This window comes from Camelina sativa, chromosome 4 (genome assembly GCF_000633955.1).
Source record: "Camelina sativa cultivar DH55 chromosome 4, Cs, whole genome shotgun sequence".
Lineage (NCBI taxonomy): Eukaryota > Viridiplantae > Streptophyta > Magnoliopsida > Brassicales > Brassicaceae > Camelina > Camelina sativa.
This window is the reverse complement of record NC_025688.1, coordinates 4,692,553-4,717,161: the sequence shown is the minus strand read 5'-3', so window position 1 is coordinate 4,717,161 and position 24,609 is coordinate 4,692,553. Positions and strand designations below refer to the sequence as shown.

General features: G+C 34.2%; 1 protein-coding gene and 2 pseudogenes across 2 annotated transcripts; 2 read left to right on the top strand and 1 right to left on the bottom strand.

Annotated features, from left to right (window-relative positions):
• Window positions 11,968–13,616, top strand: LOC104779814 (annotated as a pseudogene).
• Window positions 17,444–19,468, top strand: LOC104779813 (annotated as a pseudogene).
• LOC104779812 (peroxiredoxin Q, chloroplastic) lies at window positions 20,384–22,259 on the bottom strand. 2 transcript variants are annotated; one of them, XM_010504200.2, is made up of 4 exons: window positions 21,972–22,259; window positions 21,212–21,352; window positions 21,031–21,120; window positions 20,384–20,945 (listed from the first exon to the last, which is right to left on the bottom strand). In XM_010504200.2, exons 1-4 carry the CDS (start codon window positions 22,179–22,181, stop codon window positions 20,727–20,729), a joined length of 660 nt encoding a protein of 219 aa, XP_010502502.1. In that variant the 5' UTR covers window positions 22,182–22,259; the 3' UTR covers window positions 20,384–20,726. The 2 variants fall into 2 exon arrangements, with proteins under 2 accessions (XP_010502502.1, XP_010502503.1); XM_010504201.2 differs by having other exon boundaries at window positions 20,455–20,945; window positions 21,212–21,349; window positions 21,972–22,255.

Below are 24,609 nucleotides of genomic sequence, written 5' to 3'. Positions count from 1 at the left end.
AACAAATAAAAGTTTTCAAAAACAATAGATTATAAAGTATCACTTACCATAAGGCCATCTTCCATGAAACGCATTATCATAAACACGTTTAAAACCTACATTATTAAAAGGTTTACAAATTATAGGATCTCTTGCAAAGCTGATTATAGTTTTCTCTGTGAAGAAGATCTGATAACCGAGATTAGTTTTCTGGATTTGCTCTATGTCGTCCTTGACTTCGAAATTCTCTATAACATAAGTTCGATTTTCCGACATATTAAAATACGGAACACCATAGAGTGATGTCGGGATAGTAGCATGTCCAAATGTACCCTAATTCAGAGAATGATTTTCCAAGGTTCTTAGACACACCATACATATGAAGAAACAACAAAATAAATTTTTAAAACATACCTCTTCGTCGACCAAGATCAGATCTGTCTATACATTATTCGAAAAATCTCTCACTCTCCATGAACGGAAAACCTTGACACAAATAATCCATCCCTTTGTCCAAGGGTTCAATTTGTCAAGCAATACAAATCTCGTCATTTAAAAAAAAAAAAAAAATCCAAAAAAAAAGTTGTTGAGATTGAGAGAAGTTTCGAAAGAGAGTGAAATGTTGAAGTTGAAGAGGTAATAATTTAGTGTTAAGTTTTATATCTCGATTATAAGAATTTATACGGTGTTTATGGTTGCATCAAAAGTCTTGACTCGAAGGGATGTTACCACTCACACCTATTAATTTAATAATTGGAAGATTCATGAATCTGTAGATATCTTTGAATTTTTCAGACGGGAAAACTGTTTTGAATACAAAGAGGAATAATATAAAAGACTTTGAATTATGTATTATATGATCAATGAAATAGTATTATATATCAAAATTAAATCCAAACTCATTATCAAATCTTATTAAAGTATCAATTATGAATATATAAATTATAAAAAGCATACATTTTAAAATTTATATCAAATTTCCATATCAGCAAAAGCATCCAACATCTGTGTGACTTGAGGACATGGAGGATTGATCATGACACTCGTACAATTGTGCACCGTGGTTGCCACCCATGTATGTACAAAAATAAAGTTTTTATAATTAGCTAACTTATTTTATAAACAAATCAATTTTAATTATATCAGCAAGAAATAATTCGAACCTTTATTACTTTCGAGTTTGACAAAACGTAACACAAAAATAATATCACTGACATGATGTATCCAATGATCATAGAAGGTGTTTGCATAGTCCTTTGGTAAACGACATGAGAAACGATCACCCCTACAAATTTACTTCTTTGAGTATTTTTCAAATTTACGGATATTTAAAACGTAAAGCTTATTAAATTAGAACGATTTACTCAATATTTTCCAGAACAACAAATAACTCATTCCATTCTTTGTATGGTGGACCTTGTTCGAAGCTATTTCCAACACTAAAGACTCTTCCGATAAGATCTGCAAATATTTTTCAATAGTTAAACTAATCAACCACTTTAAACTTAACTTATAATATAATAATAAATTATCATCCTTACTTACACAATAAGCAGAATATAAATATCCACTTTTTATATCACTGAATGATACAAAAGAGTAAAATTGATCTGAAGACAAAGGAGGAATTTTCTTAAACCATGTCACGTATCTCCAATGTATTCTAAAACGATGGTCAGTTGGCCTAAAACCGCCATCAACATTGCTTAATGAGAAATTTCATAACATTATCCATTCACCTTCTTCCAGATCGTTTATAAAGATGTCATGATAAGGAGGACCCATCAACACATGAATTTTCGTACCCTACGTAAACGTTATAAATAAGTACATAAAGATTTAAAAAAAATTTAAGTAAATATTATATAGTGAAAAATATACCTTCTCATCAACTACAATAAAGTCTGTTGATTTGAAAAGAGGATGAAGACACTAAAACTTCCTCAGAATTTTTACATTAATTTTCCACTCATGAACGAAGGGGTTTAGGTCGACATCGAAAAAAATAGTCTCTCTTTCCGATCTTATTTTTTATAGCATTGGATAAAAGGTTAGCCATATTTATGTTTGAAAAACCTAGTATAAAACAAATCATACATTCTGACTTTTATACGTATTTATATATATATACATAATACAGTAATTATGTTTTTGGAATATTTACATTTACAGATATTGTCAAAATTCTAAAAATTTATCATCGGCAAAACTTTAATGGTATGTGTATAATTATAATTAATTACCAAATCTATATTATTTTATTCTCCGATTTTTTCTAAATTCTGTCTTGTATAAGTATTAAATATTTTTAAAATATTTACATTCCAAATTATGGTATCATCACAAGCATTTCGGGATAATCAAATAATTCAAGTATAGTTTATGTTTTTTTTTTGCTGAGTTTGATTAAAACCTTTTTTAAAAAAGTTTCAATTTCCTATTTTAATTTTATATTATCTTCATAATTAATTTTGTAATTCCCCTAATTAGTTAGTTGGTTAATATTTATACTATAATAATATTCGTTGATTATATCATGCTAAAATTATTATATGATTAGTCATTTAGTATAGTTTCAATTTGTTTAGTTTAATTTCAGACAATCTTAATATCAAATAATTTATAAATTCTACTTTCTCTCAGAATCACTTCAAAATAATATTCTGTATGATAATCACCAAAATTATAATTTATAAGAATATAAATATATCAAATTAAAATCCAAGCTCAATATCATAACGATTTAAATTATATCAAATTACACTTTAAAATTTTAAAAATCAGTTCTCCATTTCGGCAAAGGAATCAAACATCTGTGTGACTTGAGGACATGTAGGATTGATCATGACCATAGTACAATTGTGCACCGTTTTTGCCATCCATGTATCTACATTAACAATATCTAAATAATTAAAAATTAAGCGATTATAATTTTAACGTGAAGAAATAATATGAACCTTTAATAGTCTCAAGTTTGGCAAAACGTAACACACATATGATATCAAAATTACAATGAATCCAGTTATTGAAAAAGGCGTTCGCGTAGTCTTTTGGTAAACGACATGATAATCGTTCAAACCTACAATTATACTTCGTTTACAATTAGAGACATTAATGAGTATGATTGTATTATTGAATTAAAATTTAGATAATAGAACGACTTACTCAGTATCTTCCAAAAAAACGAACAACTCATTCTATTCTTTATATGGTGGACCTTCATCAAAACGATTTCCAACAGTGTACACTCTTCCAATAATGTCTGCTCATAAAATTTCAATTAAAAGTTAAATTAACAGATATATTTAAAATTTATAATATAGTTTTTTTTTGAACTCGCCTACACAATAATTAGGGTCTAAATTTCCGCTTTTGATATCATTAAATGATACAAAAGAAAAAAACTGCTTGGAAGACAAAGGATGAATTTTTCTAAACCATGTCTTGTCTCCCCAATGTATCATAAAACGATGATCAATTAGCTTTAAAATCCCATCAACCATGGTTAGTGAGAATCTTGATAACGTTATCCATTCACTTTCTTCCAAATCGTTTATAAAGATATCACGATAAAGAGGACGCATCATCACATGAATTTTTTTACCCTACATTAAAAATATATAAGCAACATATTTTTTTTTGAAATTTATCAAAACGCGATATATACTGTAAATATATATACCTTATCATCAACTACAATCAAGTCTGTTGATTTAAAAAGAGGATGACGGTACTCAAACTTCCTCAAAATTTTGACGTTAATTTTCCACTCATGTGTAAAGGGGTTTCGGTCATCCACATCGTAAAAATAGTCTCTCTTCTCGATTTTTTTTAAAATAATTTTGGATAGAAGGTTTGCCATGTTTTCAAAAGGAAAAAAAAAATCTTAGAATAAACGAAACCTACGATCTTGACTCTATAAAGTGGTAAACGAATATATATATATATATATATATATATACATATATATATATACCTCATATTTTCTTTTTTTTGGACTTTTTACATTTTACGATATTGTCAAAACTCCTTATTACTTTATCATTGGATAAACTTAATGGTATATATACATTTTCAGTAACCACCAAATATATTTTTATGCAAAAACTTTAAATTCTTATATTTTTTAACAGATAATAAAATATATATATATATATACATTCCTTATGTTTTTTTTTTTTTTTGGAATTTTTACATTTTACGATATTGTCAAAACTCCTTATTACTTTATCATTGGATAAACTTAATGGTATATATACATTTTCAGTACCCACCAAATATATTTTTATGCAAGAACTTTAAACGATTACATTTTTCAACAGATAATAAAAATAAATATGCAAGAACTTTAAACGCTTAATATGAAATTCTTAAAATTGTTGACCACTAAAAGGAACACGAAGTTTATCCCAATCAATTTTTGGAACAACACATTCTTTGACATCTTTCTCAATAACAACCCTAACATCTTCCAACCTGTTACGCTCTGCAACCAAGTCGATATGCCCCTCCAAGATATCGTTCATTAGTGAGATTTGAGCATCGATTGTTTCAAGTTGACAGATTAGGCCAACAGATTCCTCCTTTTTCTTGATATACTCTTTCAACATATCAAGGATCGCAGTGAAATGTCTCGTTGTTTCCTTTATTACCACGTCTTTCGTTTTTTTGAAACGCTTGTTTAACCTTCTCGATTGCTCCATCTTCCCATTCGAAATCTGACATGAGCTCTTTGTGGTTCCTAGAACTTCCACCTTCCATTTCAAATTCTGAAAAAATATTTATGAAAACTTTAAACTTCAAAGTTAAGAATTCAGTAAAGGAAAAAATTAAGAAAATATCGTTTGAGATCTTACCACAAGGATATGGATGATATTTTTTTTTTCTTTGTTGTCAGGGGAAAACAAAAGGTCGCAATATTTTATAAAGACATAGAATGCTTAAATATTAGTTTTAAGAGCCGCGAAGGCTTTCATAATGGCGTCTATTAAGTCCACGCCCATCTAGGTTTACCAAGTTAATATACCAGAGTACTTTTTAAGATATTTTATATTTGTAAAATAGTTAATGAAAATGATAATAATCATTCCAAACATAATAAATAAACACGAATATTCATGTCTAAAGTTTCATCAAATTAGTCTTTAAAAGTCTAAAAAAACAGTAGTAAAACTGTCATAATAAGAAACATTGAGAAGTGGATCTACAGCTAGCTGCTCAAACAATAGACTCAATCTTCATCTTCATTGTCTTCATCACTGGAATCGACGTCTAGCCACTGTCTGTAAAAATTGAATAACTCAGGATTAAAACTCCCGCATAATTATGATTTTACAAAATTTATTCGAATTATTAAATTAATGACATTACAACATATCGCCAGTATTAATTCCAGCCACTTCATTTTCAAGAATGACCTTTGAGCATCATAACTGAGACATCAAAAAACATTGCATACCTAGCAAAGTAGAATTTAAGTAAGAAAATGATAGTTTTGAGTTGTATATGAGACTATAAATTTAACAGTACCTTCGTAAACAGAGTTCCTCCAAAATAGAAGAATACACATTATTGGTTCATTAGCATAGTTAGGGGAAGAAATAATTTTTCTCCGCTTCTCAAGAAATGCAGTACAAACCGAACCAACAGCAACACATTCAATCTCTTGGCCACTTTCAAAAATAAATTGATTGTGTATAAGTTAATCAAGAATTGTTTTAAATAATAATCGAATGTATTTCAAATATTATCGAAAGTTTTGAATATTCTCTTACTTGTGTTCAAGGATGGTGAATGTCACAACTTCATTCTCTGAAATGTAGCCATTTTGATGTTCAAGGAAATCAATTGTCTGAGGATCGTTTACATGTACCACCATTCCTAAGGCATCTAACATAAAAGATAATTCCAATGGAAAACCAAAAACAAAAAAAACAAAAAATAAAAAATACATCATTTTAAAGTAGGATATCATCAGATAAGGATGGATTAATTAAGATGACTTAAGTATAAAATCTTACCTACACAACGGTTCTTCTCGTCAGGCGTCGAATACGCATTCTCAATGCATCATACAGAAGGATAAAATTGTCAGTACCTCGCGGATTAATTGGAATCATTTTTGTTTTATCCTGGATCAGGATCTCAAACGGATGGTTTGAGTTTCGGAATGGTTGTTGACCTTCAATCACTACAAACCCAAAAATCTCGTACCAGTCTCCTTCATTGATCTTTTCATAGTATTTTTCTACATAAAGTTGCGCATCTATCCTGGCATCGATCCTATTTCCCTATAATAGAAATACAATATAGCATTTCATTATTTTATTTTTGTTGTATATCTCATTTGATATTTGAAAAAAATTACAGCAAAATGGAAAGAAGAAGAAAACTTACCCTCTCGTCTACCAAAATCAAACTTTGAAAAAAAAGTTGTCCTTGAATAAAATGAGGTGGTCATTCTCTAAGAATTTTCACACCAATTTTCGGATTTCGTAACGTAGGACTCGGATCTTTTAAGTACAGCACCATCCCGATTGCTTTTCTTTCGTGTATTTAAAAGCAAGGAAAAGTTTCAGATAGAAGTTTCAAATATTACATTAATTTTTGTTGTAGTTCATATATTCATAAACCAAATAAGATAAGGAGTATAAGAATCAAAGTTATAGATTTGTGTGGATTGTATTAAAACCCGTGGTCTACACAGGGAAATCTGCATGAGTCTCTGTTCGATAAGAATCAATAATGTTTTCATTTTTTTCAAAATACTTTATTTAAAAAAAAAATTAAACTGGACGGTTGAAACTCTAAATTTCAGATTGTAGGTCTATCTTTAAATTTATACAACTTGCATGCTGACATCTTTTAATTACCATGCATTGTTCTATCATATCTTTGTTACGATTTTTGTTAAAACTTTATCGGAAACTTAAAAGTCTTTCTATTTAGCTTTCTTTTGTAAGTATTTTATATGTAGTTATTTTTATCATGTTTTATTTAAAGTAAAATTTTATGGTCATTTAAACAATAAATAGTTATATGTAATTAATAAATTTAAAACTTACATTTATATTAAAACCAAAAATTATAATCCATCTATTATTTAAGTATAAAATAATTAAAACCCCCTAAAATCCATAATAAAACAAACAGAATGAGGAAGCCAGTCTTCAATTTGCGAGTCCTCTTCCTTGGTCTCCTATAAATCGGTTAATTAGTATATGAAAAGAAGTTTATAAACGATTTTTGTTTTCATATAATATATAGCACGAACAGAATTGATAATCTTACAATTCCATCATTTTCGCCACCTCTGAATTTTGCGAATTGAGTTTTATTTACGTATAAACTGTAGAAGATATACTTCTTTTTCCTGCAAAGTTAAAACATAATTATTTCTTTTAATACCCGATCAACAAAACTGAGCAATAAATATCATCAAATTGAAGGTATACCTTGGAAAACTTTAATAACACCCCATCGAATAACACAAATTAAACGATCACCCCGGAAAGATTTTAAAGTATCGTAGAATTTTGCAGCCGTGGTTTCAAATAATTCACACCTTATTAGGGTTCCACTAAACTTTAAAGAATTAAAATTGTATGTTGATATAAACAATTCAAGATTATAATTATGTATAATATATATATATGAGTATTATAATTTACCTGAAATCACGAAGATCAAAAGATATTTTGTGGTTAATTGAGTAATCCTCTGCTCTACTATTTATTTTAAAGTTTTCTTCAATACTTTGCATCCCAGCGTCCTCCTCATCCTCCTCAAAATCTTGGACATATTTATCCTTATTATGATCATCGTTATCACTATTATCTGATTGGTACTCGCCCTCATCATCAGTTTCTTCTTCAGTATGATCCTCTTCTTCATCCATTGTATCATAACAAACATCATCTTCCTCATCGCTTTCTTCTTGTATATAATCATCATCGTCCTGATCTCCAACATCACTGCCATCATCAGATTCTTAAAAGATTATGCAATCTGATTCTGAGTGATCATGATAAGAGACATTTTTCCTTTTTTCAGAACCAAATCGAGTACAATACTTAAATAACCTACGGATATTATCACTTTGTGATACGTCAACATGTTTCTCATGATTTTCCGACCCCTTGATTTCCTCTTTTTGTTGTAATTTCCTGAAATTACAACTAAATTCGCCAACATTGACAACCTCACCGATGAGGTCTGTATAAAATTTAAATTAGTTCAAATACAAATATTTACAAATAATAATTGAAATTAATATTAAATTAACGAAAATAATTTCTCACCGACTAAGTAATCTTCACATTGGGTACCATCATTAATGAGTTTGAAATCGACGAAATCATAAAAATCTTCCCCTCCAACAATTGAATTCTCTTTAATCTTGGTATTGTACAAAATAACAATTTTGTAACGATGTGTGGTAGCTAAACATGAACTATTCTGCTCAACAACCTTAAAGTCTTCGAAATCAAGCCAATCACCAACATTGAACTTTGAGACAAAACGATCATAAACATCTCCACGAAAGGAACATTGGACCTTTACACCCTAATAAAACATAGAATTGATAAATGTCGCATAATACAATTTTTATATGGCAAAACAATATACTCAAAGCACGTAAATTATAAATTTCAGGTATAATTACATATACGCTTTATTTTTGAAATATTTAATGACTGTATGATTAGAATAAAATAAATAACTTAATATCAGATAAAACCATCTCCAAACTTGGACCTTTTTCTTCCCACAAACACAAAACCTTCACACGAATTTTCAATTCGTATTTAGAAGAATTTAATCGCGAAACATCATCAAAAAGGCTATACCTAACCATTTTTTTTGTTTTTGGTTTTCTTCTTTGATTTAGGTTAAAAGTCACAAAAAGAGTCGAATAGTCGTATATATATAGCACATGTTAATAAATATATATTTTACATTTATTTTTGGAAGTGATATTTGAGAATATATGTTTAGCAAATCATTTAACTAAATTTGTATAGATCTCTAGACATACTATCTCTACACTTCCATTTATTTTATAGATAAATAGTAAACTTCTTGATGTTTATCATTACGGCTTTTAATGCTTATTTTACGTTTTCTATTTTTACATTAATCATGATAATACACCGTATCTATTCTGTTTTGAATATAGGATACTTCTTTAATTTATCAACCCTACTTTACATAACGTAAAATAAATAATTTTTAAGATTTTATCATAACTTTTGTAATTGTTATTTTAAATTAACAACCTTACATTAACTTAACAATAATCTTCAAAATTTTGAACATAATATTTATCACAATTTTTAAAAATTATAGTTATCAATATAGCAATTCATTGATTTATTAAAATTTTGATAATGATCAAGAACTTTAGTATCCGTTCGATAGTATTGTTAAGAATTGTATTCCACTCATTCTTATTTTTGGTCGATATTATAAAAAATACCAGATTTTCATTAATAAAATAGTTAAACTTTCAAAATATTTTTATTTCATAAAATATTCATCCATCTAAAACAATATTTAAAAAACAACAATTATAAGATCTTAGAACATTCATACTACTATTCTCTAAATTTCGTTCTTCTCCTTTCTTCACGCCATAATTTTTGCTACGACACCAATCATTCCTTCTTCCATATGCAAACTATTTTTTTAAAAAATTAACAATGTCATATATTAGATCTAATAGAAAAAAACTAATGAGAATATATTTTTTTAATAATTACCGTGTATCTTAAATGGAAAGGAAACGACTTAGATTCTTTGCGATTAATAGCTTCTCTGTATATAATACCAAAAATTTAAGGTTAGGGTTAAAGAGATTGATCATAAATGCTAGTATCATGTTTTTAAAAAAGTATTAGTATCAGGATGACTTTTAAACACAAATTGTTACCGTGTTAATACCAAAATAAGCAATTAGTAAAAAACGCTGGAACATGTTTTAAACAAAGAATTAAGGTCAAGTCTGCTTTTTTAACATAAACAACTACCGAGCAATAGCCGAAAGACGTTGTATTGTTGACCATGCATCTCTAATCTGTTGATTAATCAAACTAATGATGTTGTATCCGAGGAAAAAAGTAGATAATTTAAAACAATAACAAAATCATTTATTTAATAATATACCATAAATGTTGGGATATTATTAGCACCATTCATAGACTTCCTGCAAAAATAATCATTAACTGCAAATATTGAAATGATTTTCTGAATAAAATATTCAATATTAATAATCTTTCTTATAAAAATTAGAACAATGCCTGTTTTTCACCATACGATCATCGGTAGATTCATCTAAATAATGTTTTAATTTTAATAATTAGTATCTTTTTAAATAAATCTTTAGAAATTTTTGTAATATTAACAAAAGAATTTTTAATTTAGCAACATACCTTTCAACAACGATGAAGAGGCAGAAATCAAATAAAAATGTTCAATAGTCCTCGCCACCTCTACCTATTGATTTATATTTATTTATTAGAGCCACAAACACATGAATAAAATTCGATAAAGATGATATAATTGTTTACTATTAAAATTACCAAACATCTATCATTATTATTAGCATCTTCAGAAGCCTTCCTGCAACTATAAACATGAGCATTTTAATTTAGCATCATCAAGGTATAAAGAATTAAGTTTAAGTATTCAAAAAAATAAAATACCTTATTTTCTTGTGCGGACACATATAATTAAGATCACGACCATCTACTAACTCACCTGATACATAAGAATTAGTATTATTAGATTTTACAAATCTTTAAATTAAATAAATAAATCAAGGAACCTATACAATATAATATAAGAAGTAAAGAAACCATACACAAAGTTTTGGTAATGCTTGAACTTGCGTTCCAAATAAATACTACAGAAAGAGGATATGAATGATTAGAACACGAAAACGAATATCAATAACCATATAAAGGATCATCAAGACTATAATACATATATAATTTCAAGAACATGAGAGAAATTTAGGGTTTTTATTTTTTTAAGGTTTCGAAATTATGGAGAATGATTAGGGTTATACCTATTTATATATTAGTTAACAACCTATAATTTTAGGGTTTTGAATAAGTCGGTATATTTTGTTTGGGTTTTATATAAAGCCCATTATATTAGGTTTTAGGGTTTTTCAATTTATAAAATCACGTTTTGAAGATTATATAGTTTAGATAATTAAGAAAATTTAATCTTTTATAATTTTCTAAATTAATTTAAAGGGTAAAAAGGTCCAGTTTTGAATCTCATTAATGGTAAATTAGTAATATTAGGTCTGAGGATGAATGTGGTGCGTTTCAACAACCTAAATAGAGAACAAAAGCTTGTCCGAATTTTTTTTTAAGGGTAATTTTATTAAAGATAAACAACGTTAATTTTTGTGAAATTGGCTGTGAGCTCTTTCGACTTCTCCTTTAATATATTAGATTATAAACCATCAACAGAACTCATTCGAATGTAGGACTGAAAATTTTAGATTTTTTTAGATGTTGTGCCCTCTTGTTTGTTCTAGTTCCGAGTCTTTAGGCTCAACTTTTCTTCTATGTGTGTGATTTTTATAATTAGTAATTTTGATTCTCGAGTTTGATAAAATGATTTAAGAGAGATTAGTAAAAACTTCATTGTTACATACTTTGCATTCTTATCTTACCTACTCTTACACACACTCTTAATAGTAGATTTAGACCTCTAGATTTTAACAACTACCACTAGTCCATCCATACCTCTATAAAACTAGTTTTACAAGCAAAGTTAAACGTTTGACCAAAAAAAAAAAAACAAGCAAAGTTAAACAACTAACCCACTAACAAACTCCAACCAAATCGGATTTTGGTTCATTGAGAATTGCACTAAACCGAACCAATAAGCGATCTTAACTTAGAAATATCTACACCTTTAGGGTTAACGATTTGGATTAACATCACTGTATAAATACTAAATAGAAAACGTTGTGGTCAGTGTGAATAGGGGGATTCTCTTTCTGCAAGTGTTAAACAAAATCCTGACGGTTACGACTATGACGGTGGCGGCGGCGAATACACAAGACGGTGTCTCCGATGACCTGAACTACGAAATGTGGGCTCCTACAGCGAAAACAACAATCGTGGAGAAAGGACTTTGGGACGTTGTCGAAAACGGAGTCCCGCCGGATCCGACGAAGATTCCAGAGTTAGCGGCGACGATTAAGGTCGAAGATCTCGCTCACTGGAGGAATCGTGTGATGAGAGACATCAAAGCGCTCAAGATCATACAAGCTTCACTCACAGATTCGGCCTTCAGGAAAACCATCTCGGCTTCATCATCTGCCAAGGAGCTTTGGGATACACTCGAGAAAGGTAACGAAGAAGCGAAATTTTTGTTAGGTTAGAGAAACGATTCGAAGAACTTAGCATGTATGAAGGAGAATCGATCGATTCATACTCCGATAGGGTTACGGAAGTGGTAGAACAGTTGCGTCTTTTGAAAATTGAGAAGTCTGATTCTGAGGTTGTTAAGAAGGTTTTAGCGTCTCTCTCTGGTTCATCATACAGTGATGATGTTCCTCTTTTGGGAGAACTCATTGATATGAAGGCGCTTGATATGAATCTTAAGAAGCTTGTTGAGATTTTTCGTTCCTATGATTCGATCTAGGAGGATGATGTTCGTCTAATGTTGAAGCTAAACAGGCTTAAGTACCAGTCTGGTAAGTGGTGTGGCGTGTACAACAAGAACGGTCATGACCAAGAAGAATGTTTTTTTAATTCCAATCCGAAGGCAGGGGACTTGAGTGGTGAAGTTAGTTTGAGAGGTGGTAGTTACATTCAACGTGGAGAATATGTGTATCATGGAGGTTTCTGTTTCAGAAGGAATCAGAAACCTGCTGGGACAGAAGCTGATGAGAGTCAGACTACTGATGAGGGAGAAGAATTGTTAGTTGATTATGTACTGTTGGCGAAGTCGGAGTTGAGTGATTTCACATACGAGGAGGATCAGTGGATGATATATGGGCATGCCACGATCCATATGACTCCGTATGAGAAGCTTTTCACGACTCTAGACAGAACACACAAAGCTAAGGTTGGTTTGGTTGATGGGACGGTGGTCATGGCAGAAGGAATTGGTGATGTGAAGGTTGTGATAAAAGGAGGGAAGAAGAAGACGATCGCTAATGTGATTTTTGTGCCTCGTGGGATCAACAGAAACGTGTTGAGTGTTCCTCAGATGAATTCAAGAGGCTGTTCATTCAAATCGGGAGAACATGGTGAGTGCATTGTTCGTGATCGGAATGGAGTAGTGTTTGGTGATACTACGTGGGATGAGAAAGGATTGTCTATTCGTTTGCAGGTGGTTCAAGGAGGTAATCTCACCTCTTAAGAAGCTTTGCTCTTTTCACTATCTGGTGGTACTACTAGACTTAACTCGTATGGTAGACGTATATGATGACTACTGTTATGTAGGTCTTTTTTTCTTCTTCTTTTGGAGTATGGTTTTATTCTGTTTTCAGCTTGTTCGTGTGATGATTCATATTCTGTTACTTCAATATGAATTAATCTGTGGTCTTTGTATTAATCTTTTTTTTCTTCTTTCAAATCACTATGCAATGATGATGCTTTTGTCAAGTTTTGTTATTGGTAAATAAGGGGGACGAAAACTTAGTAAGAAACAAAACATTGTGAGAGAAGACACGAATGGCGCTTCAGATATTGCAATGCGCTCTCAAGGATATTAATATAATCATCGTTATTTTGGCACTTGATTACATCTGTGTTACAAACTCACATGTTGTCCCAAGTGTAAAGAACTATCTATAATTTAAGAAAAAAAAACAGTTATAGTGTTGTGCCAAAAAAAATGCAACATTTACAAAACGAAGAGATCACCAACAAGTAAGCTAAGATCCAGTCCAGTAGCGAACATCCTACAATTCAATAGGATTCAAGTAAAAGAATCGCACATATATAAACAGCTGAGGTGACGGCACATATAAAGAATCATGTTCAGCTATGCTTGAATAACTCACAAACCAACTGTTAACTTTTCAATTCCACCACTTATTCTCAAGCCAGTAATACTACAAAGCTCTCCCTAACGTTTTAAAAAGATCAGACTTCGTATGAACCTCCAAATGGTGCCTAAAGAACCCATGTCAGAAAGTGTTTTGGGTGTTCATCTATTTATTTTTCATTACATTTGTGTCAAACTAAGTAATTTTCTCTTAAATATTAGGTCTTGAATGCTTGTAAATTTTGAAGTTGACTCTGGTTTTAGTTTCTCCAAAAGTTTACTTTATAACCAATCAAGATTTTGAGAAAAATGGCTTTTCTAAAAAATATAGGAAATCTAGATTTTGAAGGGTTCTTTTTTTTTTTTTTTATCAACTTTAAAAGAAAACCTAAAATCTATTTTTCAGTAGTTTTTCTCTTTCTAAAGTAACTTGACTTTTTTCTTTCATTAAAAAATAATAATAAGAAAACTAAAAACCATAAACCAAAAAAATCAAAAAACTATAATCCAAAAACCATTGAAAAAAAAACTTATTCATGATGACCTTAATATTTTTTTATTTTTTTAGTATTTTTTTAGATATGAGAAAGAGAAACTCTTGGGGATACTATGCAATGCAGATGGTCTAAACCAACTTCAAGAGTGTAGTTAAGCGTAATATTTGTCCCAATACACTTGGTTAAAGATATCACTTAATTGTGTTAAACCAAACCAAAACCGAGCCTGAAATCGAATTTCTACCCGCTCATATAATGATTTCAAAACTTTAATTGTTTTCCTTTTTTTCAAAAATAAAAATGTAACACCTCTCGAAAATGTAATTTATGGTTTTGCTGTTTTGTATAATGGAAATTAAGGGATATTGAAACCATGATTTTGGAGGATTTTATGGGATTTAATAGATTGGAATTTTGATAGATTTAAGTGTCACATAACATAATACCAATCGAAATTAACAATCTAACAAAAAGAAAAGAGAAATTGGCTATGATATTCTCACTATAATATACAATATAACCAGTCTATTTGCCTTCTCCATATACAGAAGAATAAAAAGTTGAAAGAACCCTAACGGTTACGGGCTATGGCGAGAGCGACTGACTCCAATGATCTGGACTACGAAACCTGGGCTCCGGTTGCGAAAGCCACACTAACGGAGAAAGGACTTTGGGACGTCGTCGAGAACGGGATCCCGACAGATCCGACGAAGGTTCCAGAGCTAGCGGCGACGATTCAACCCGAAGAACTTTCACAATGGAGAGATCTCGTGAGAAAAGACACGGAAGCGCTCAAGTTACTCCAATCTTCTCTTCCGGACTCGGCTTTCAGGAAGACACTCTCGGCTTCTTCTGCCAAAGATCTTTGGTATTTGCTTCAAAAAGGTAACCAAGAATCGAATCTGCGTAGTACTAGACTAGAGAAGAAACTCGAACAAGTTAGTATGCATGAATGAGAAACGCTAGATTTATTCTTGGATAGGGTTTTGGAAATCGTTGGACAGTTGCGTCGAATGAAAATTGTGAAATCAGATTATGAGGTTATCACCAAGGTGTTATCATCCCTCTCAGGTGGGTATGGTGACGTAACTCCACTCTTTGATGAACTCAAATTCACCAAGGATATGAAGAGTATGCCACTTACGGGTCTTGTTGAGTTTGTTTATTTGTATGAATCCATAACCAACGAAGCTACCTCTTTGAGGTTGAAGAATCTGAGACTTGAGTCAAAGTCTGATAAGCGGTGTAACGTTTGCAACAAGAGCAATCATAACCAAGAAGGGTGTACGACGTCCATCTCTAGGGAAAAGCAACCTAGACCGAGAAAAAGCGATTGCTTTCTTTGCGGAGAACGAGGACATTATGCTAGAGATTGCACAAATAAGCATGTTGATTATGTAATGGCTGTAGTTATGAGTAAAAGTGATTTGAGTTATGAAGAGGACTTGTGGATGGTAACTGGTTTTTCCACGATTCATATGACTCCATATGAGAAGGTTTTCACCTCGTTAGACAGAACACACAAAGCTAAGGTTGGATTGGTCGATGGGAAAGTTCTTGTGGCACAAGGAAAAGGAGATGTGAAGGTTGTGATGAAGGGAGGGAAGAAGAAGACAATCACTAATGTGCTTTTTGTTCCCGGGATGATGAGAAACGTGCTAAGTCTTAGCCAGATGGAAGTTAGAGGATGTTCATTCAGAGAGGGAGGACGAGGCGAATGCATTATTAGCGATGAGACTGGAGCGGTGTTTGGGGAAAAGACTTGGCTCTGCGTTTGGAGGTGGTTAGAGGTAATCTCACCTCTTAATAAGCTCTGCTCTTTTCACTTTGATACTAGACTCTTGAGTCGTAAGGTCTACGTATGTGTTTGTTTTTTTAAGTTTGGTTTGACTCTCGTTTTCAATTTGTTCGTTTTAAGTCATATATTGCTACTGCAGTACGAACTAGTCTGTGGTCTTTTAAACCTTGGACGGCGTGGTATTAAACTATTTATAATCTTGCTTTGAAAAAAGTATTTTGTTATTCACTATATGCAATGTTTTTTTTTTAATTATCATTTATTAGCTAGTAACAAACAACATATTATTAAGGTTGATTTCTTCTAAGGAATTTAAATGGAACCAGGAGAGGGTTGTTTTGGTTAGGTTTCTAATCACAATTCCAAACCAGCAACAAACTCTTGGTGACTGACCATCGTTGGAGAGAAAATTCAAAATTATTTGCGTCTAATGTACCATCGTTGGAGAATATTTCAATATAAATTTGGTTGTACTGTAACAGTGTTAATAACTTAACCGGATCGGCCCTTATAAACTGAACCAGACTAATTTAACCACATTGGATTTCCCTTTAGAATAACTCTGCTCTTTTCACTTTGATACTAGACTCTTGAGTCGTAAGGTCTACGTATGTGTTTGTTTTTTTTTAAGTTTGGTTTGACTCTCGTTTTCAATTTGTTCATTTTAAGTCATATATTGCTACTGCAGTATGAACTAGTCTGTGGTCTCTTTTAAACCTTGGACGGCGTGGTATTGAACTATTTATAATCTTGCTTTGAAAAAAAAGTATTTTGTTACCACTTACCACTATACAGTATGTAATAATGCTTTTAATTATAAGTGCTTAGCTAGTATAACAAACAACATATTGTTAAGGTTGATTTCTTCCAAGGAATTTGGTTGTAGTTTTAATAACTTAACCGGGTCAGCCCTTATAAATTGAACCAGACTAATTTAACAACATTGGATTTCCCTTTAGAATAACTCTCCCAATTCGTGAACTCCTCCTGTATCAATCAATTTCATTGGTGTGTATTTTATAACTTGCGACGCATAATATGTTATCGAGCCGAATTGTCTAGGGATTTTCTCAGATTGCACTAAACCGAACCAATAAGCGAGCCAAGTAGTTGATAAAATTGCATTAAACCGAACTGATAACCGAGCCTAAAACTTGACATGTCACACTAGAGAGTCCACACCTGAAGATTTGGTGGTTTTGCAAATTGGACTACTTTAGTAGGGTTTGGGGTAGTGTGTCACAGTCACTAATTATATAAATAGAAAAGTGTTGGTGTGAGGCGAATTGTTTATTCGCTGTCTCCCAAATCGTGACATTTAATCACTTGCTAGCTATGACGGCGACGAAGATACAAGACGCTGTTTCCGATGACCTCAACTACGAAATCTGGGCTCCGATCGTGAAAGCTACACTAACGGAGAAAGGACTCTGGGATGTCGTCGAAAACAGAGTCCCGCCAGATCCATCGAAGAATCCAGAGCTAGCGGCGAAGATCCAACCCGAAGAGCTTTCGAAATGGAGAGATCTCGCCGTGAAAGACATGAAAGCGCTCCAGATCTTGCAATCTTCACTCACGGACTCTGTTTTCAGGAAGACTCTCTCGGCTTCGTCGGCCAAAGATGTTTGGGATCTGCTCGAAAAAGGTAACGAACTTATTAGGTTAGAGAAGCAATTCGCACAGCTTAGTATGGATAAAGAAGAAACGCTAGATTCCTACTTAGATAGGGTTATGGATATCGTCCAAGAGTCTCGTGATTTGGAAAATGAGATGGCTGATTATGAGGTTATCACCAAGGTGTTAGGCTCGCTCTCAACTTCGTTTGTCTCCGTTGCTCCGCTCATGAAGAGATACATAAATCTGAAGAAGACGAGTCTTAACGATTTTCTCGAGTTCTTTTATCAGTTTGGATCGTTACCAGGGATAGCGGTAGGTCAAATGTTGAAGGATTCGTTTGAGAACAAGTCTAAACAGAGAAGAGGTGAGGAGGACGGAGGAGGAGAAGTCGAAGATGAGTATCTCTTGTTCTCGTTAACTGTAGGAGATTTCAAGTATGATGAGGATATGTGGATGATACACACCACTACCACGAATCACATGACTCCACATCTGAAGTTTTTCACCACTCTCGACAGAACTCACAGGGCGAGGGTGAAACTTGCCACGGCTGGCTTCATCATGGCAGAAGGGAGAGGAGATGTCAAGATCATGACCAAGGAAGGGGTGGTGAAGACGATCAAGAATGTGCTATATGTTCCCAAGATGGACATAAACGCCTTGAGTGTTCCTCAGCTGACATCAATGGGCTATTCAGCGATCATGGAAGGAGACGGAAAAGTGTGGAAGTTCACTATTAAGGATCCGAATAGGAAACTACTTGGGGAAGCCATTAGGGAAGAGAGAGGGTTTTTTCTGCGTTTCCAAGTGATTGAAGGTAATCTCACCACCGCTTAGTTGTTCACTTTTGAGAAAGAAAAGTCTGAGCAGATGTGGTGTGGTTTGTGCAAGAAGTACGATCACAACCAACAAGACTGTTATCCAGGTGGAGGGGCAAGGCAAGTTAGAGAGCTATGTGGAGAAAGAGGGAACGAAAAGCCTGAACATTTGGTGTTAACGGCGACGGCAGGAGATATCACTTTCGATGAGGATATGTGGATGGTATACACTGCTGCTACGGACCATATGACTCCGTATTTGAAGTATTTCACAAGTCTAGACAGAACGTACAGGGCTCGTGTTGGAATGGGTAACGGAACGGTTGTCATGGCGGAAGGGAAAGGAGATGTCAAGATCACGGTGAAAGGAGCGAGGATGTTGATCAAGAATGTGCTTTTCGTTCCAGGGATTAACAGAAACTTGTTGAGTGTTGGTCAGATGACAAAAAGTGGCTATTCGATGGAGATGGGTGGTGGGGAATGCACTATTAGAGATGAGACTGGGAAAGTATTTGCTAACACTAGGTTGGAGGACAGAGGCATTGCTCTGCGTTTGAAGGTGATAACGTAATGTGTGTCACTCTGCATTCCACTTGCTAGTAGACTTGCTCTTTAGGTGGACCTATTAAGTCTCTTTTGTTATGTGGTTTCAGTTTCGAGTATGTTGTTAGTCTTGGTCGTTTAACCTAGGAAGGATGGTTTGGTTTTAATAAAGATTTCGGAAACTTGTGTATTCACTATGTGGTGCATTTATCAAGTTTTGCTAATGGTGAAAATGAGACGAATTCTAGTAGGAAACATTAAAGGGTTACTAATAAATTGATCGTGTATATGATTACATAACAAACTTAGTTGTGAAAATTGAAAGAGAGAGAGAGTCTTTAGAAAACAAATGTTGCTGCCTATATAAAGTTTTGACTTGGTTACTTTGACAAAGTTACAAAGTTTCTTTATTAGTTCTCAAAATAATGTTTTGAGTAAGATCTTCTTTGTATTGACTGTATGCCTATATAAAGGCTTTACATCAATTGAACAAAGTATCCATTTTTACACCACAATTTCTTAATTGTTTCAGACAAGGATGAAGAAGATCCTAAGTATACGATTATGTTGCAATAATTACCCCTCTAGGATTTGAGACTTTGTATTATCCTGTGTGACTTTGTATACCCCTCTAGGAATATACCCCTATTTGAGACTTTGTATTATTTTGTATAAGTATCTAGCAAAGATTAATCAGAAATTATTTACGTGTATTTTTTAATAATTCTGAGATACTTTACACTCCACTAAGAATCTTTGCCAGATACTTTACAAAATTGTGGACATTTATTTTAATAGCGAAGAAGGTTTATCGAAGCGAAGGGGGTATGAAGCATCTGTGACAAAGAGTGCTGAGCTGTAAAAGGAATGAAGAAGAAGAGTTATAACAGAATTGTAAGAGTATAAATAGAGGAGATAGAGAGACGAAGAAGCTTTATCCAATAAAGTGTGAATCGTGGTAAAGTGTAACAGACTGGTGCGAGTTTGTTTGTGTTCAGGGACTCCTCCCTGCTCATGGTCAATTGGTGAATGCACCATTGACGAGAGATCAAGGTCGAGAGTGAGCTCTACAATTGATCGTGTAACCTCTGTTCTTAGTCAATATAGAGTTGAGTTCTTATCAAGTTACAAAATAATTCACTACAGCGGAGTGTTAAAGGAAACAAGAGAGAGAGATAGAGAGAGTAGATGCGTACACAATGAGAACAAGAGACTCAAATATACACATAGCCACAAAGGCAGACCTCAACAAGTCATAACCAACAAACTCTGACCATGAACTCTTGAATCCTTCTCCGGTTGTGATCTTTGTACCAGACCATAAACAACTCATTTTACTTTGTATTATTAAAAAATTATAATCAACAGAAACAATATAGGAAGGTCATGGAGCCAGACATGAGAGATTCATGAAAGAAGAAGAAGAAGAAGAAGAAGAGGTAGAGAGAATGATCAAGCAGCTTTGAGGAACTTCAAGGTCTCGTCGATGTGTTTCTCAGGCTGGAACTGGTTGTTGTAGATGAGCTGAACAACACCGTTTTTGTCAAGAACGTAAGTCTGTCTCCCTGGCAATGCTCCAAACAGATCCCCAGGCACGCCCCAATCTTTTCTCACCTTATTTCCTTCGTCGCTCAACAATGTGTATGGTAGTTTGTATTTGCTCGCAAACGCCTGTTCAAAGTCCCACACCTTCTTTAAAACCGCGGGAAGTAAAATGGGGTCTATTCAAAAAATCAAGAGATTTTGATGTGTGTACCTTGTGAGATGCAGAGTCATCACCACTTATGCCAATGACCTCTGCGCCGGCCTTCTTGAATTTCTCATAAGAGTCTCTGAACGCACAAGCCTGTTGCATACATATGAAATCAATTACGTTTAACAACACCAAACAAGCACAATGAATGCGGAAAAAGAGACATAAGTGAAAATTAAAAGACCTGTTTGGTGCAGCCAGGGGTTTCATCTGCAGGGTAGAAGTAGAGAACAACAGGCTTCCCTTTATACTTTTTGAGGCTCACTGGCTTTCCGTTCTGATCCTTTAACGTGAAGTCTGGTGCAGCCTGTCCCTTGTTAACCTGCTGTCCACAAAACATCACAAAGAGAAGACATAAAGAGAGTTCAAAAATGTCCCTTGTTAACCTGCTGTGAGTTGAAGTCAAATGTGTCTTTGATGAGTATAAAATAGAAAAATGAATACACATTCAGGAGCATTATGGCATTGGCTTGATTTAAGGTATGTGAAGATGTAAAGTCTGTAGAAAAAAACACAAATTACAAGTTCCTCTGCACTTACATGGAGAGCAACATTCCTGAATCTATCATTATAAAACACTCAAATTCAAACCCAAAAATACTCAAATGTTTACATCTTATAGTGTTTTCAACCACAAATAGGTTTCAGTTTACATCTAAAGAATCTCTTTGCAGTAGCATGCAAAACCGAGAATTTTGATTTTTATAATCGTACAGTAACCACTTAAGTCACACACAGAGCATATAAAAGAGAATTGTGTATAAACAATGAAATTTATAAATGTCTTCCTAACGTTTATATCTTAGTGCTCAAAAACATATGTAACCATTGGCACATCAATTGAACATAAAGTTCCAAAACAAAGAAGCTAATTCCAAGAACTATAGTTATTAGCCTAATTGTAGCAAACAATCTATTATCAATGCAAGATTAACGAAATGTACCTTGGCAAAGATTGAGCATTTGAGAGAAGATGAAGAGAGTGGAGAGAGATAAGAGGAGTGGGAGAGTCTGGAGCCAAAGAAGTTAGATTCTGATGATTTGGTGGGAACTGAGAATTGGGTTTTGGTCACAAGGGTCTTTCTCTGAGGGACAGGAGAGTGAAATGTGGTGGTGCGGTTACAGAATGTGAAAGAGGAAGAACAAGCAGCCATTTTTCCTTCTCTACCTGGACGGACGTCTCTCACCCACTTTTGAAGTGCAAACAAGAAGATGAAAGATAGAGAAACATCACAACACAACACAGTCCACAGAGATAAGATTTTTCCCTCTCTCCCCTGTGAAACGAGAGGCCCACAACCACAACACCACAAAATGACACACTACGACGTCGTTTTAGAAACAAATGTAAAAATGATAGATAATTTACGGCTCAGAATCAAAAGTGACTATAGTTGTCTTCTGCTTTTCATTAATCGCTTAACACATGCTCTCTTCTCAAAAGTTTAAAGTATTGCCGTAACAAAACCTTATTAAAGACCCAATTACGTATCGCCGTGATGATTTTTCTTATGTACCTATGGCTTTATCAGTTACTAGACAAGAGCAAAGACTTTGTCTATTAGCTATGAGAGATGTACGTGGGCTATACGATACACATGTATGGATGGCAACTAAGATTGAGAGTAGCGGAGCCATGTCATGGAGGAAGTTCCTAACAGTGAAACAATCTTTTTATAGCCAGTTTCTTATATTATGTAGTGGGATGAATTTTTTGGCCGATCGGGAGAATAACATGTTACTGTGTCCCGGTAAACAACAGAACTCAAACAGCTTCTTACACATTGTCGGGAAGTATAAACACATAGAAGTGGATCATCATGATGCAGGATCTAAATGCTTACTCTTCTGTTATGTTCCAACTTTAGCTCAAATCCCACAAGGTTCTTAATTAGGCCAGGCGCAAGGAAAGCAACAATTACATGAATTGTAATATTGTGACACCAGTTTATGCATTAATTATATATATATATATATATATCCATGGTGTTCGTGATATTTGATTAAAGTTACAGTTTGCTACTCTATAATTATAGTAATGTTGGTTTTGTTTTGCTAAACGATCATCAAAAGTTATTCTGATTTCGTTTATATAAACCATCAAGACCAGTGGACGACACTTATGTTTGTCAACTGTGATAGATGTTGAATGATCCTAAAACTTAGACACCCTATGATGCGACCCCGGACTACGAACGTGAACCACGGACGTACGGACGGAGCAAACCCAGTGGAGCGATTCGGAAATACAACTCGGTTGGGCCGTGAACGAATAAGATTGGCGGATGGGGCGGCGTACGGACGGAAACAACACCAAGGAACAATAGGAACGGACGGAGAGAGGTTCACGAGGAGATGCTCGACTCGTTTGACTCTCGGAGAGATGGGGATAGAGGTGGAGCGAAGTAGCGACACACGAGGGATGACTCTCCTTGTGATACGGCCAAGCTAGAAGATTACGAACCCAGTTCATGTAGCTTCTAGGGTTTCGTTTCAATCTCTGAAAACGAGAGGAAAGAGATAACTTTGTTCTTTATTAATGATTGTCTACCTTTACATGATAAGGTCTAGGCCCTTTATATAGGGTGACTTACATAAGGGGACTCTCAAAACCCTAAACGCGTGGGTAAAACTAAAACGCAGCATCCAGAAAATAGTTTTAAAAGAAAATGGTCATAAGCGAAATTAAACTAAGGATAGAATGGACAAGTGGCCGAAGTGGTCCTTGGCCATGGCCATGCACTAGGGATCATAGCCTCATTAAAAACCCCCTTTGTAAACCCATTGGGAAAAACCCAAGGTGGGGAAAAGAGTACTACTTTCCCTAATGACTTGGAGGTCTTCACCCTTGTGAGATGGTGAAGACCGTTAGAAGAGCCTCGGTTGGCTGCTCGTCGGGTCGGTTGGGGCCGTGGTCGAGTTCCTCTTGTTCCTGGACGAAAGCTTGGACAAAAATGAGACACTTCTTCCTTGCGGTCCTTGCTGCTGTCCGGCTTCTTGTTGTGGCTCCGGGCATTAAATTCGGTGCTTCGGTCGAAGGCCGTCTAGTTCCGGAAGTGGCCGCGTCCTTGGTTCCTTGTGCACTTCGGTCCTTGTCCGTGTCCGCATACTGTCCTTCGTCCCGGGTTCCGTCATTCCCTCCCTCTTGAAAAGGTTTTGCCCTCAAAACATCTTCCTCGGTACCTACATCGAACGGAGCCAAGTCAGAAACATTGAATGAGGTCGAAGTTAAATACTCATCGGGCAGTTCAAGGCGGTAGGAGTTGTCGTTGATCCTCTCGACGACTCAGAATGGTCCATCTCCGCGGGGGCTCAGCTTGTCCTTCCTCTTCTGTGGGAACCGCTCTGGTCGTAGGTGCAACCAAACCCAGTCGCCTTCCTTGAAAACCATGGTCTTTTGGCCCTCGTTAGCTGTCCGCACATAGTGTTCGGTACGCCGCTCTATGTTGGCCTTCACTTCTGCATGTAACTGCTTGATGAGCTCGGCCTTGCTCGCGCCGTCTTGGTTCACTACCTCGCCGGGTGGTAAGGGTAACACGTCCATAAGAGTCAGCGGTTTAAACCCATAGGCGACCTCGAACG

Bases quoted from the DNA above. Each gene is read 5' to 3' on its own strand.
- LOC104779812 (XM_010504200.2), bottom strand. From the start codon at position 22,181: ATGGCTGCTTGTTCTTCCTCTTTCACATTCTGTAACCGCACCACCACA. The intron at 21,121-21,211 runs GTCTTTTAATTT...TGTATGCAACAG, and splicing joins CCCCTGGCTGCACCAAACAG to GCTTGTGCGTTCAGAGACTC. The intron at 20,946-21,030 runs GTACACACATCA...GACTTTGAACAG, and splicing joins ATGACTCTGCATCTCACAAG to GCGTTTGCGAGCAAATACAA.